The sequence below is a fragment of the Capra hircus genome (assembly GCF_001704415.2).
Source record: "Capra hircus breed San Clemente chromosome X unlocalized genomic scaffold, ASM170441v1, whole genome shotgun sequence".
In the NCBI taxonomy this organism is placed as follows: Eukaryota; Metazoa; Chordata; class Mammalia; order Artiodactyla; family Bovidae; genus Capra; species Capra hircus.
In genome coordinates, this window is record NW_017189516.1 from 30,211,796 (window position 1) to 30,223,986 (window position 12,191).

General features: G+C 43.6%; 1 protein-coding gene across 1 annotated transcript; it reads right to left on the reverse strand.

Annotated features, from left to right (window-relative positions):
- Window positions 1-891: 891 nt before the first annotated feature.
- MPC1L (mitochondrial pyruvate carrier 1-like) lies at window positions 892-1,603 on the reverse strand. Its single transcript, XM_005700916.3, has one exon. It carries the CDS (start codon window positions 1,571-1,573, stop codon window positions 1,037-1,039), a length of 537 nt encoding a protein of 178 aa, XP_005700973.1. The 5' UTR covers window positions 1,574-1,603; the 3' UTR covers window positions 892-1,036.
- Between the last annotated feature and the right edge of the window lie 10,588 nt (window positions 1,604-12,191).

The following is a 12,191-nucleotide window of genomic DNA, read 5'->3' on the forward strand; positions in this document are numbered from 1 at the left end:
ATGTGTGTGTGTGTGTGTGTGCTTAGTCATGTCTGATTCTTTGAGACCCCATGGACTACTGTAGCCCGCCAGGCTCCTCTGTCCATGGGATTTCCCAGGCAAGAATACTGGAGTCAGTTGCCATTTCCTCCTCCTCCAGGGGATCTTCCTGACCCAGGGATCAAACCCATGTCTTCTGCATCTCCTGCATTGGCAGGTGGATTCCTTACCACCAAGCCACTTAGGAAGTCCTCCTAGAGAGGGATACCCTGGGCTAATACTGTTGACCACTGACCCTCACCCCCAACCCTAGCTAGCATGCAACACTGGCTGGTAAGTTCACCAGTTTTACAAACTGCCATTTCCCCCATTTTTAGGCATGAGGAAAAGAGGAAAGGATTATGATTTGTTTTTATTTTCTATTTACCAAGAATTCTGGTTTGATAGCCACTGACCTCAGAGTTGTTTATCTTGTTTCCATGGAAGGTTCTATCATTGTTCTCGGTCACCAAGAGATTCTATGGTCTCTTGCTAAATACACCTTAAAAGTCTAAGCTGGATATCACTGAATTCATTTAAACCCACTTGGAAATATTTACCTCAGTAGAAATAGCCCTTGAATTTATTGGTATAAAGAGATTGTGGCTATATCAAGTTTTTTAAGTCATATTCTACTAAGCACCCTTATTTAAACCTGAACACCCAAAACAAGTACCAAAAACATGTTCTCAAGAGAGCTTTTTTTTAAAAAAAAAAGCAATACTTTGAAGTGTTTTTCATTCACTCTTCCTCCCCTACATAAATTAACCCTCGAGTTGCAGGCCCGGCGGAGAGGAAGACTAGCTAATCTACCCTCAACTTCTAACAACCATTTTATTTCTCCACGAAATAAATGATACTCAACAGTGTCAGTTCTGTGCTATTTGCCATGTTTTATTAACCGAACTGCAGGTTTCAATCAAATTTGCACTGTTTCAGAGTCAAAACCAAACTTTTTAATTTTTCTTTAGGAAGATTAGTTCAGTGCATGGAAGCTGCAGAGATTCGATCAGGCCACTCAATCACGGTCCCAGGTCACTAGATAACAGCAGGTGATCTCCGGGCAGTTGCTGTCAGCCATAGGGTCTTCAGCTACAGGGGTGGTAGCTGCAGTAGAATCCACAGAGCCGGTAGAGGTGGCAGAAGAATCCACAGAGCCGGTAGAGGTGGCAGGAGAATCCACAGAGCCGGTAGAGGTGGCAGAGACAGCAGCAGTGGTGGTTGCCGGGGTGCCACCGCCATAGTGGTAATTCAGGTAGCGGACCGCCTGAATACTCTGTGCCACCATGTTGGTGCCGTGACATGCCATCAGCAGCAAATTGCGAGGCTGTACACGGTAGGCGAAGCGCATAAAGGCCATCGAGTAGAAGATGAGCGCAGTCGTCATGCGGCCACTGATGATGTCTGGTGATGCCCTCATGTCCCTGAAGGCAGCCAGCGGGAGGCCCCAGTTGGCCACTGGACCCCAGAAGTGAGTGCTGGTCAGGTAATCTCGGAACTCCTTAGTCTTCACGGTCTCCATCGCCTTCCGGCACAGAGCCATCACTGCTGCCATGATCGCTAAGGCTTGCGAGCACCAACAAATGAACAGCTAACCGACACTGACGTGGGGCGTAGAACCTGGAACCTCAGCCTATCCTGAAGCTGCATTAGCCCCAAGTCTCGCACCTACACGCGACAGCCGTAAAGCACGCCAGACTGCACGTGCCACTGTCCTGCATTCCTTTGCGGGTAGAGGCGTGGCCTGCCCTCATGACTTTGTGTTTCTGCCGTAAAGTGCACCAGAGGGCACGTGCCACTGTCATGTCCGTCTTTGGGAACGGGAAGTGTGGCCTCGCCTTCGTGCCTTTGCGTGACTGCCGTAAAGTGTGTAGAATGTGCGTACATGTTTGCGCGCGCAATAGTGATTTAAGCAAAGATGCGCATACAACCTTGTCTTTCCCTCCGCGGTGTGCTGCCGCCACTTGAAACCTTTCAGTGCTCCAGGTGCCCCCGGGGGAGACGGTGGTCTAGCTTACCACTTCTCAGGTAGAAGGGAAACTCTGCTTGCTCTCTCTAGTCTGTGGACTGCATTGACTGCTGCTGCTAAGTCACATCAGTCGTGTCCGACTCTGTGCGACCCCATAGACGGCGGCCCAGCAGGCTCCCGTCCCTGGGATTCTCCAGGCAAGAGCACTGGAGTGGGTTGCCATTTCCTTCTCCAGTGCATGAAAGTGAAAGGTGAAAGTGAAGTCACTCAGTCGTGTCCGACTCTTCGCGACCCCATGGACTATAGCCTACCAGGCTCTTCCATCCATGGGATTTCCCAGGCAAGAGTACTGCAGTGGGTTGCCATTGCATTGACTAGATGTTGATATAAAATTCTTCAAGTACAGAATTTTCTCTGTACAATTTGCCTGAATTACCTGCGAATATTTCACCTCCATATATTTCAGTGTCTGGCTCTTCACAAGGACATTCTCCAAACCACAATAATCCGCTCAGATGCTTAACATTTAGTACAGCATTATCATCTAATAAGCAGTGCATATTTAAATAGTTTTATGGCTGTTTTTTTCTTTTTTGTTGGAGGGGGAAAATTCAGGATCCACTCAAGATTCACATGTAGTTATATTTTTTAGACTAACCTCCCTTAATCTAGACGAGTTCCCCAGCTTTTTTTTTTTTCTTCTGTGATGTGATATTTTTGAAAAGTACAAGTCAGTGGTTTTTCAGAATGTCCTTAATTTGGATTAGTCAGTTTTATCTTAATTAAATTTTAATTGAATTTTTTTTGGTAAGAATACTACACAGGTGTGGTTGTCTTTAATGCATTACAATGGGAGGCACCTGATATCATTTGTTTCCATCATTGGTGACTGTGAGTTTGATCATGTGGTTAAGGAATTGCCTGTCAGGTTACTCCATTATAAAGGTACCTTTTCCTCTCCTCTCTGGAGCCTCTTTTGAGAGTGGATGAATCTCCCAAGTCTTTCACCTAATAGTTAATATCCATTGATGAAAATTCTTAATGACAAAACTGATAGTGGTCTTCCCAGTGTTTTCTACTTTTTTCAGTAAAAATGATGAGTTGAAAAGTAATTAAGTATACATTGAAATATTAATGGGCTTCCCTGGTGGCTCAGCTGGTAAAGAATCCTCCTGCAATACCAGAGACCTGGCTTTGATCCCTAGATTGAGAAGATCCCCTGGAGAAAGGAACGGATACCCACTCCAGTATTCTGGCCTGAAGAATTCCATATACTATACAGTGGGAAAAAGTCAGACAGGACTGAGTGACTTTCATTTTATGGGCTTCCCTGATAGCTCAGTTGGTAAAGAATCCGCCCGCAATGCGGGAGACCTGGGTTCGATCCCTGGGTTGGGATGATCTCCTGAGAAGGGAAAGGCTACCCACTCCAGTATTCTGGCCTGGAGAATTCCACGGACTGTATAATCCTTACTTATGTAGTGATTTATAGGGCATCCCAGGTGGCTCGGTGGTAAAGAATCTGCCTGCAATGCAGGAGACACTGGTTTGATCCTGGGTCGGAAAGATCCCTTGGAGGAGGTAGTGGCAACCCACTCCAGTATTCTTGCCTGGAGAATCCCCTGGACGGAGGAACCTGGCGGGCTACAGTCCATGAAGTCATAGAGTCAAACATGACTTAGCAGGTGAGCATACACGCAGTGATTTATAATGAGCCCACTATACTTTTAAAAATGAATACATTCATTATCTGTGTTCATTTACATCCCAGATGTTTTACAAATATAGTTTTAAAACACACAGTATAACCATTGTTCAAAAGGAAAGCAGCATTATTTTTATGTAACCCTTTTAAAGTACTGGGCTTCCAGATGCGGATGACTGATACACTGGTGTGAGTCAATTCATTATAAATTGGAATTAATAAATTAGCAAACCATGAATGGAATGACATTTTAGGTCTACACTGCCAGATGCTCCAGTGTCCTAAAATAAATGTAAGTTGCCATACCTTGTCCATTAGAAGCTATTAGTACTTGGAGATCATCTCCCATAGATTGCTACTTGGTTTTGATTACCTATTGCTGTGTAATAAATCACCCCAAAATATAGTGGCTTAGAACAACAATCTTTTATTGTACTCAGATATTTTCAATTTGGGTGAGACTAAATAAAGCCAGCTTATCTGATCCACCCGAGGCAGCTCAGCTTGGGGCTGGAAGATCCACTTTCAAAATGGTTCACTAACAAGGCAGCCAAGTTGATACTGGTTGTTACTGGGAGCTCAGCTGGAACTATTAAAGCCACTTGTTTCTTCACAGCCTGGTGCCTAAGAAGATGTGTTGTAGGCATAATCTTACATAATCTCCCCTCAAGTGTGGGCAGAATGCATGAATATGATTAAATATCATTCCCATGATTATATGACGAAAGGGAATTTGAAGATAAGATTAAAGTCCCAAATCAGTTGACCTTAACATGGGGAGATTCTCTAAGTGGGCCTGACCTGATCACATGAGGTGTTTTGTTTTTGGCTTAAGACAACAGAAATTTATTTTCTCACAGTTCTGAAGGCTAAAAGTCCAAACTTCAGCCTCTTTCATCTTCCATACCTAGGCTTGTGGCCATATTACTCCAGACTCTGCCTCTGGGGTAACATTGCTGCCTCCTCTTCTGAGTGTCTTCTCTCTCATATGAGCCATTTGAATCTGAGTCTGTTAGAGACAGAGAAAGCCAGAGATCGAAACTGTGAGTGGGACTTGACATGAGGGAGAGTCTCTCTGGCCGACTTGGAGCGTGGAATGGCCAGCTGGCAGGGAATGTAGGCAGCCTCTAGGAGCTGAGTGCATCCTCAGCTGGCTGCCAGTGAGGAGAAGCAGACCAGAGCCCTGTGGCCACAAGGAACTGAATTCCTCCGACAACATGCACACCTTGTGAGACCCTGAGCAGAGAGCCTAGCCATGCTCTGCCCAGAATCCCAACCTACAGACTGTGAGCTGGGGTAAATGGCTGGGGTGTTCTTTTCATACTTGAGGTTTTTTATTTTGTATTGGGGTGTAGCCGATTACAAATGTTGTAGTAGTTTCTGGTGAACAGCAAAGGAACTCAGTCATACATACACATATATCCATGCAGGTGGCGGTCGTGGTAAAGAACCCGCCTGCCGGTGTAGGAGATGAGACGCGGGTTCCATCCCTGGATCGGGAAGATATTCTGGCGAAGGAAATGGCAACCCACTCCCCTACTCCGGTATTCTTGCCTGGATTATCCCCATGGACAGAGGAGCCTGGTGGGCTATAGTCCATGGGGTTTCAGAGTTGGACATGACTGAGTGACTAAGCACATCCGCATTCTCTTCCCAACCCCCTCCCATCCAGGCAGGCACATGGCATTGAGTAAAGTTCCATGTGCTATGCAACTGGTTCTTGTTGGTTACCCATTTTGAGCATAGCAGTGTATACATAACCTTACCAACTCCCTAATTATCCCTTCCTCAAATGGGCAACTATAAGTTCTTTTTCCAAGTCTGTGAGTCTCTTTCTATTTTGTAAGTAAGTTCATTTATATCATTTCTTTTTAGATTCCACATATCAGGGATGTCATATGATATTTCTCTTTCTCTGTCTGACTTCATTCAATATGACCCTCTATGTCCTTCCACGCTGCTGCAAACGGCATTATTTCATTCTTTATAATGGCTGAATAATATTGACTCATTGGAAAAGACTCTGGTGCTGGGAGGGATTGGGGGCAGGAGGAGAAGGGGACGACCAAGGATGAGATGGCTGGATGGCATCACGGACTCGATGGACGTGAGTCTGAGTGAACTCCGGGAGATGGTGATGGACAGGGAGGCCTGGCGTGCTGCGATTCATGGGGTCGCAAAGAGTCGGACACGACTGAGCAACTGAACTGAATATTCCATTTATATATATACCACATCTTCTGTATCCATTCCTGTATGGATGGACATTTAAGTTGCTTCCATGTCTTGGCTCTTGTAAACAGGGCTGCAGTGAACATTGGGGTGCATGTATCCTTTCGGATCATGTTGTTTTTTTTTTTTCCAGATATATGCCCAGGAGTGGGATTGCAAGGTCATATGATACCTCTGTTTTTAGTTCTCATGGAACCTCCATACTGTTCTCCATAGTGGCCATACCAATTTACATTCCCACCAACAATGTAGGAGAGTTTCCTTCTCTCCACAGCCTCTCTAGCAGGTTTTTTGTTGTTTGTTTTGTTTTTACAAATTGTTGTTTGTAAACTTTTTAATGATTAAATGGCTGTTATTTTAAGCCACTAAATATGTGATAATCTTGTGTGCAGCAGTAGAAAACTAATATAAGCTATATTAATTGACTTTTATGATCTCTTCTCAGAAGTCCCATAACGTAACTTTCTCCAGACAAAAGCCCACCCAGATTCAAGGAGAGGGGACATAGACCCACCTCTCTAAGGCAGAAATGTTGAAGTTATACTTTCTAAGAAGAGCACGTGGAATGGGAACTATTGTTGGGGCCACCTTTGGAAAATACTGTCTACCATATTTTTTAACCTGAAATGACATAATTATATGACATTGGATCTCATGGATTATCTGTAAAATAGGGGCGATAATGGTACCGACCTCAGCAGTATTGTGAGGTTTCAGTGTGTTAATCCATGGTCAGTACTTAATATAGGACCTGGTATATAAGAAATGCCCAGTGAATTTTAGCTGTTATTGTTATCATCATCTAGTCCAGCCTTCTCAGTTTACAAATAAGGCAGGAAGCTTTAAGAGGTTGTGTTATGTGCCGTGGTGACACATGGTAGACCTGAATTGAAATTTCCTTTTCTCACATCAACGCTCTGCACAAATCACTTTAACGTCTGATGTGTTTCTGTCTTTCCAACTGTGTTCTAAGTTCCCTTAGGCCACCAGGGAAGTATCACCAAATGAAATATTCCTTCTCCCCACAAACCTTTCTACTGTATTACCTGGATGTGGCCCAAATTGAAGAAGATAAGATCTGCCTGTTCATGTTGTTTTGTGTTGTGAAAGGCACTCAGTCGTCTCCGACTCTTTGTGACCCCGTGGACTACACAGTCCATGGAATTCTCCAGGCCAGAATAGTGGAGTGGGTAGCCTTTCCCTTCTTCAGGGGATCTTCCCAACCCAGGGATCGAAGCCAGGTCTTCCACATTGCAGGTGGATTCTTTACCAGCTGAACCACAAGGGGAAGCCCAAGAATACTGGGAGTGGGTAGCCTATCCCTTCTCCAGTGGATCTTTCCAACACAGGAATAGAACCAAGATCTTCTGCATTGCAGGCAGATTCTTTACCAACTGAGCTATCAGGGAAGCCCATTCACGGGGGGCATTTTAAAGCAGAGAAATGGAGGTAGAGACAAAGTTTAAGTGACATCCCTAGTAGAATCCCAGTTGGTAGATGCTTAGCTAAATATAGTCTTTGTATAACGTTTGTGCCTGGAAGATATTTGTTGGTTTTTGCAGTTGAAATGAATGAGCCAAATGGAGGGTAAGATATCGTAATGCAACTTGGGTGGACTTGAGAAAGATACAGGGCAAGGAATGAACAAAGCTGTAAAGAATCCTACCTAGCAAAGATAATGATCAGTTTTAGAATGAGAGAATATCAGTAATGCTGTCCTGGGATTACCTTTCCCCACAGAGAAGTTAGACTTGCTGTATATTTCACTGTATTTTAATAGACGAGACAAAGCAGCTAAAGATTTATGATTATTGTAGATAGTATTGTAGATAATATTATCATTAATATCATTGAAAGTGGCTTTTCTACAGTCTGTGCCGCCTCGCCAACATAAAGCATTCAGGGTCTCCTGTGTGGCTCCACCTCGAGACACATGAACGTGGAGGGCAAGTTCACTATCACCTTTCAAAGGAAAACACTGGGGACTTCCCTGGTGGTCCAGTGGTTAAGAATCCACCTTGCAATTCAGGGGACACTGGTTCAATCCCTGGTCAGCAAACTAAGATCCTACATGCTTCACGGCAACTAAGGCTGTGTGCCACACCTACGGAGCCTGCACTCCACCACTAACACCCAATGCAGCCAGATTAATTAATAATTAAAAGAAAGGAAGACAATTGGAGAAGACTGGCAAATACTAAGATAGATTTTCTACCTTTCTGCAGTCTATTGAAAATGCGCCATTGCATACTTTCTTCCAACAAAGATTCCAGGTCATAGGTCTCTTGCCATCTTCCTTGACATTAAGGACCTGGACCCATGGTACTCCTCAGGGGGTTCCAGTGAGGTGGGCCATGGAGAGCACACCTTTTGATTTTATTTTCTTTAAAATTTTTTATTCTGAAATAATCTGAAATTCACAGAAAAGTGAAAATAGTTTAAAACAAGAATAACAAAGCAGAAAGTGTGAAAAGAACTCATGTATATCCTTTACCAAGACTTACCAGTGCTGTTAACATTTTGACACATTTGCTTTATGGTTTTGTTTGCCCCTAAGAACTTCAGATGAACTTCAGTGTCTATTTCCTAAGCATCTGGATGCTCATGGAGTTTCTCTTACATTACCGCAATACACCCATCAAAAGCAAGGCGTTTACCATTGATATAGTACTGTAATCTACAATCCTTATTCTCATTTTGCCAATTGTCCCAGTAATGTCCTGTATAACAATCTTCTGTTTCTAGTCCAGGATCCAGAGCAGGGTCACACATTGTTTTTAATTGTCTCTGTTAATCTGTTAATAAGACAGCTGTCTCTGTAATCTCTTGTAATCTACAACAGTTCTTCAGCCTTTCCCCAGTGTTCATGACCTTGACATTTGAGAAGAGTACAGGCCAGCTGTTTCCTAGAATGTCCCTCAGTTTGGGTTCACTGCATGTTTCTTCATGACTGCCTGCAGGAAGTTCATGTTTCGTGGGAGCCCCACAAAAATGACGTCCTATGCTCAGCGAGGCACCTTAGGAGGCACGTGACTGTTTTTAGTGAGACAGTGGCGTTCTGGTGACGCATGAGACTGAAGTGATGTTCCCTAGATTTCTCAAAAACACAATATTTTCCCCTTTGTAATTCATAATTTGTGGGGAGATACTTTGAGCCTATGTAAATATCCATTTCCTCATCGAATATTTAACTAGTTTTAGCATCCATTGATGATGCTGCCTGAATCAAGAATTACTATCATGGGTGGGAATTCCTTGGTGGTCCAGTGGTTAGGACTCAGTGCTCTCACTGCAGGAGCCCAGGTTCAATCCCTGCTCGGGGAACTAAGATCCTGCAAGCCACACAGTGCAGGCAAAAAAAAGAATTACAGTCATGATGGCAACATTTTATTATTTTTTTAAATGATTTTCTGTCTTATGGTTTAAAACAAAAATCAGAAATTGTATTTCTATAGAGCTGCCTGGCATGCTGGCCAACATTTATAAAACATGAGAATATTCCTGAATTCCTAAAACTGAACATTTATGATTTAGGTATTTTATAAAATTTTGGGGCCACATTTGATGCTGATTTCCTTGGAATATTTGCTCTCACCTTCTACCAAAGGGAATAAATAGAATAGTGCCTCCAGAAAAGCTGGATAAATAAGACAGTAGGTGGATATATTGGTTGTGCTATTTTCAGTTACTGCAAAAATTAATATTAGAGCTATCTGTGGCCCTGATTCTAATCTTTTGCCTTCTTATGCTATTTTTCTTTTCCCCCATGTGTAAATACAATGGCTGAAGGCTGGGTGGCTACCCAGCGTATTCCTATAACTCAGAAATATCAATCAAGTGTGTTATAGCTCAGCTTCTCTAGCTATAAAACACCCCGTGTTCTGGTCTGGTCCCCTCGTTGTGGTCGAGTGGCAGGAGGGGGTCATTGGTTCTAGCCCTCAGTGGACCATGGCTTCCTTGTCATCTTCTGTTTCATTTCTGCCTGATTCCTACGTCCTCAGATCAGGTCAGTGGTGAAACAAGCAAAAGGCTGCAGGACTCCCCCATCTCTCTCCTGCCAGGGCCTCATTCCCAGGGTCCTGTCATAGGAAATATGCAGTGCCTGTTACTCATACTTAGTCTTGGCACCAGAAATGAAAACCTTCTGTTATTAACCTTTTACTGAAAGCATCCTCAAGTAAATCTTAGAAAAATTCAGTTTTTTAAGACATTATTTTGAAAATATTTCACACTTAACAAAAAACGCTGTAAGAATGCAAAAAATTCTCACAAACCCTTTCCTGAGATCAACCGGCCTTAGGGTTCTATCTGGGAAGCAGGGCCACTGAGCTTAAGAAGGGGTTTGTTGCAGCAGATGAAGCTGGGGAGATGATGTGATGGGGGACCTGGAGTGAGGAGAAGTTGCCAGCCAGGCAGTGTAAGGAGCCAAAGCGGGCCCTGGGCCCTGAAGAGAGACTGGCCCATGTGCTAAATCCCTTCAGTCATGTTCAACTCTTTGCAGCCCTATGGACTATATAGCCCACCAGGCTCCCCTGTCCACAGGATTCTCTAGGCAAGAATACTGGAGTGGGTTACTATGCCCTCCTCTAGTGAATCTTCTTGACCCACGGATGGAACCCAGGTCTCCTGATGTCTCCTACATTGGCAGGAGGGTTCTTTATGCCACATGGGAAACCCATTTATATACTTACCTATTTATTATTAAAGTGATCTCACGAATTCATATTTTATTTACTGGGTTATAATCCTTTGTTGTTCAGTCACTAAGTAGTGTCCAACTCTTGGCGACCCCATGAACTGCAGCACACCAGGCTTCCCTGTCTTTCACTATGTCCGGGAGTTTGCTCAAACTCATGTCCATTGAGTCGGTGATGCCGTCCAAACATCTCATCCTCTGTTGCCCCCTTCTCCTCTTGCTGTCATTCTTTCCCAGGATCAGGATCTTTTCTGATGAGTTGACTATTCACATCAGGTAGCCGAAGTATTGGAGTTTCAGCTTCAGCATCAGTCTTTCCAGTGAATATTCAGGATTGATTTCCTTTGGGATTAATTGGTTTGATCTCTTTGCTGTCCAGGGGACTCTGAATAGTCTTCTCCAACACCACAGTTCGAAAGCATCAATTCTTCGGCACTCAGCCTTCTTTATTGTCCAACACTCACATCCATACAAAGACTACTGGAAAAACCATAGCTTTGACTTTACAGGCCTTTGTCAGCAAAGTTATGTCTCTGCTTTTTAATATGCTGTCTAGGTTTGTCATAGCTTTCCTTCCAAGGAGCAAGCGTCTTTTAGTTTCATGGCTGCAGTCACCGTCAACAGTGGTTTTGGAGCCCAAGAAAATAAAGTCTGTCACTGTTTCCATTGTTTCCCCATCTATTTGCCATGAATTAATCAGACCCAATGGCATGATCTTGGTTTTTTGAATGTTGAGTTTTAAGCCAGCCTTTTCACCCTCCTCTTTCACCTTTGTCAAGAGGCTCTTTAGTTCCTCTTCAGTTTCTGCCATTAGGGTGGTGTCATCTTCATATCTGAGGTTATTGATATTTCTCCTGGCAATCTTGATTCCAGCTTGTGCTTCATCCAGCCTGGCATTTTGCATGATGTACTCTGCATATAAGTTAAATAAGCAGAGTGACGATATATATCCTTGATGTACTCCTTTCCCAACTTTGAACCAGTCAGTTGTTTCAGGTAAGGTTCTAACTGTTGCTTCTTGACCTGCATACAGGTTTTTCAGGAGGCAGGTATGATGGTCTGGTATTCCCATCTCTTTAAGAATTCTCCACAGTTTGTTGTGATCCACACAGTCAAAGGCTTTAGCATAGTCAATGAAGCAAAAGTAGATGTTTTTCTGGAATTCCCTGGCTTTTCCTATGATCCAACAGATGTTGGCAGTTTGATCTCTGGTTCCTCTGCCTTTCCTAGATCCATCTTGTACGTCTGGAAGTTCTTGGTTCATGTACTATTGAAGCCTACCTTGAAGAATTTTGAGCATTACCTTGTTAGCATATGAAATGAGTGCAGTTGTGTGGTAGTTTGAATGTTCTTTGTCATTGCCCTTCTTTGGGATTGGAATGAAAACTGACCTTTTCCAGTGGTATGGCCACTGCTGAGTTTTCCAAATTTGCTGGCATATTGAGTGCAGCACTTTCACAGCATCATCTTCTAGGATCCAAAACAGTCCCCTAGAATTCCATCACCTCCACTAGTTTTGTTCATAGTAATGCTTCCTAAAGCCCACTCTACTTCACACTCCAGGATATCTG

Coding starts and splice junctions, on each gene's coding strand:
- MPC1L (XM_005700916.3), bottom strand. CDS start 1,573: ATGGCAGCAGTGATGGCTCTGTGCCGGAAGGCGATGGAGACCGTGAAG.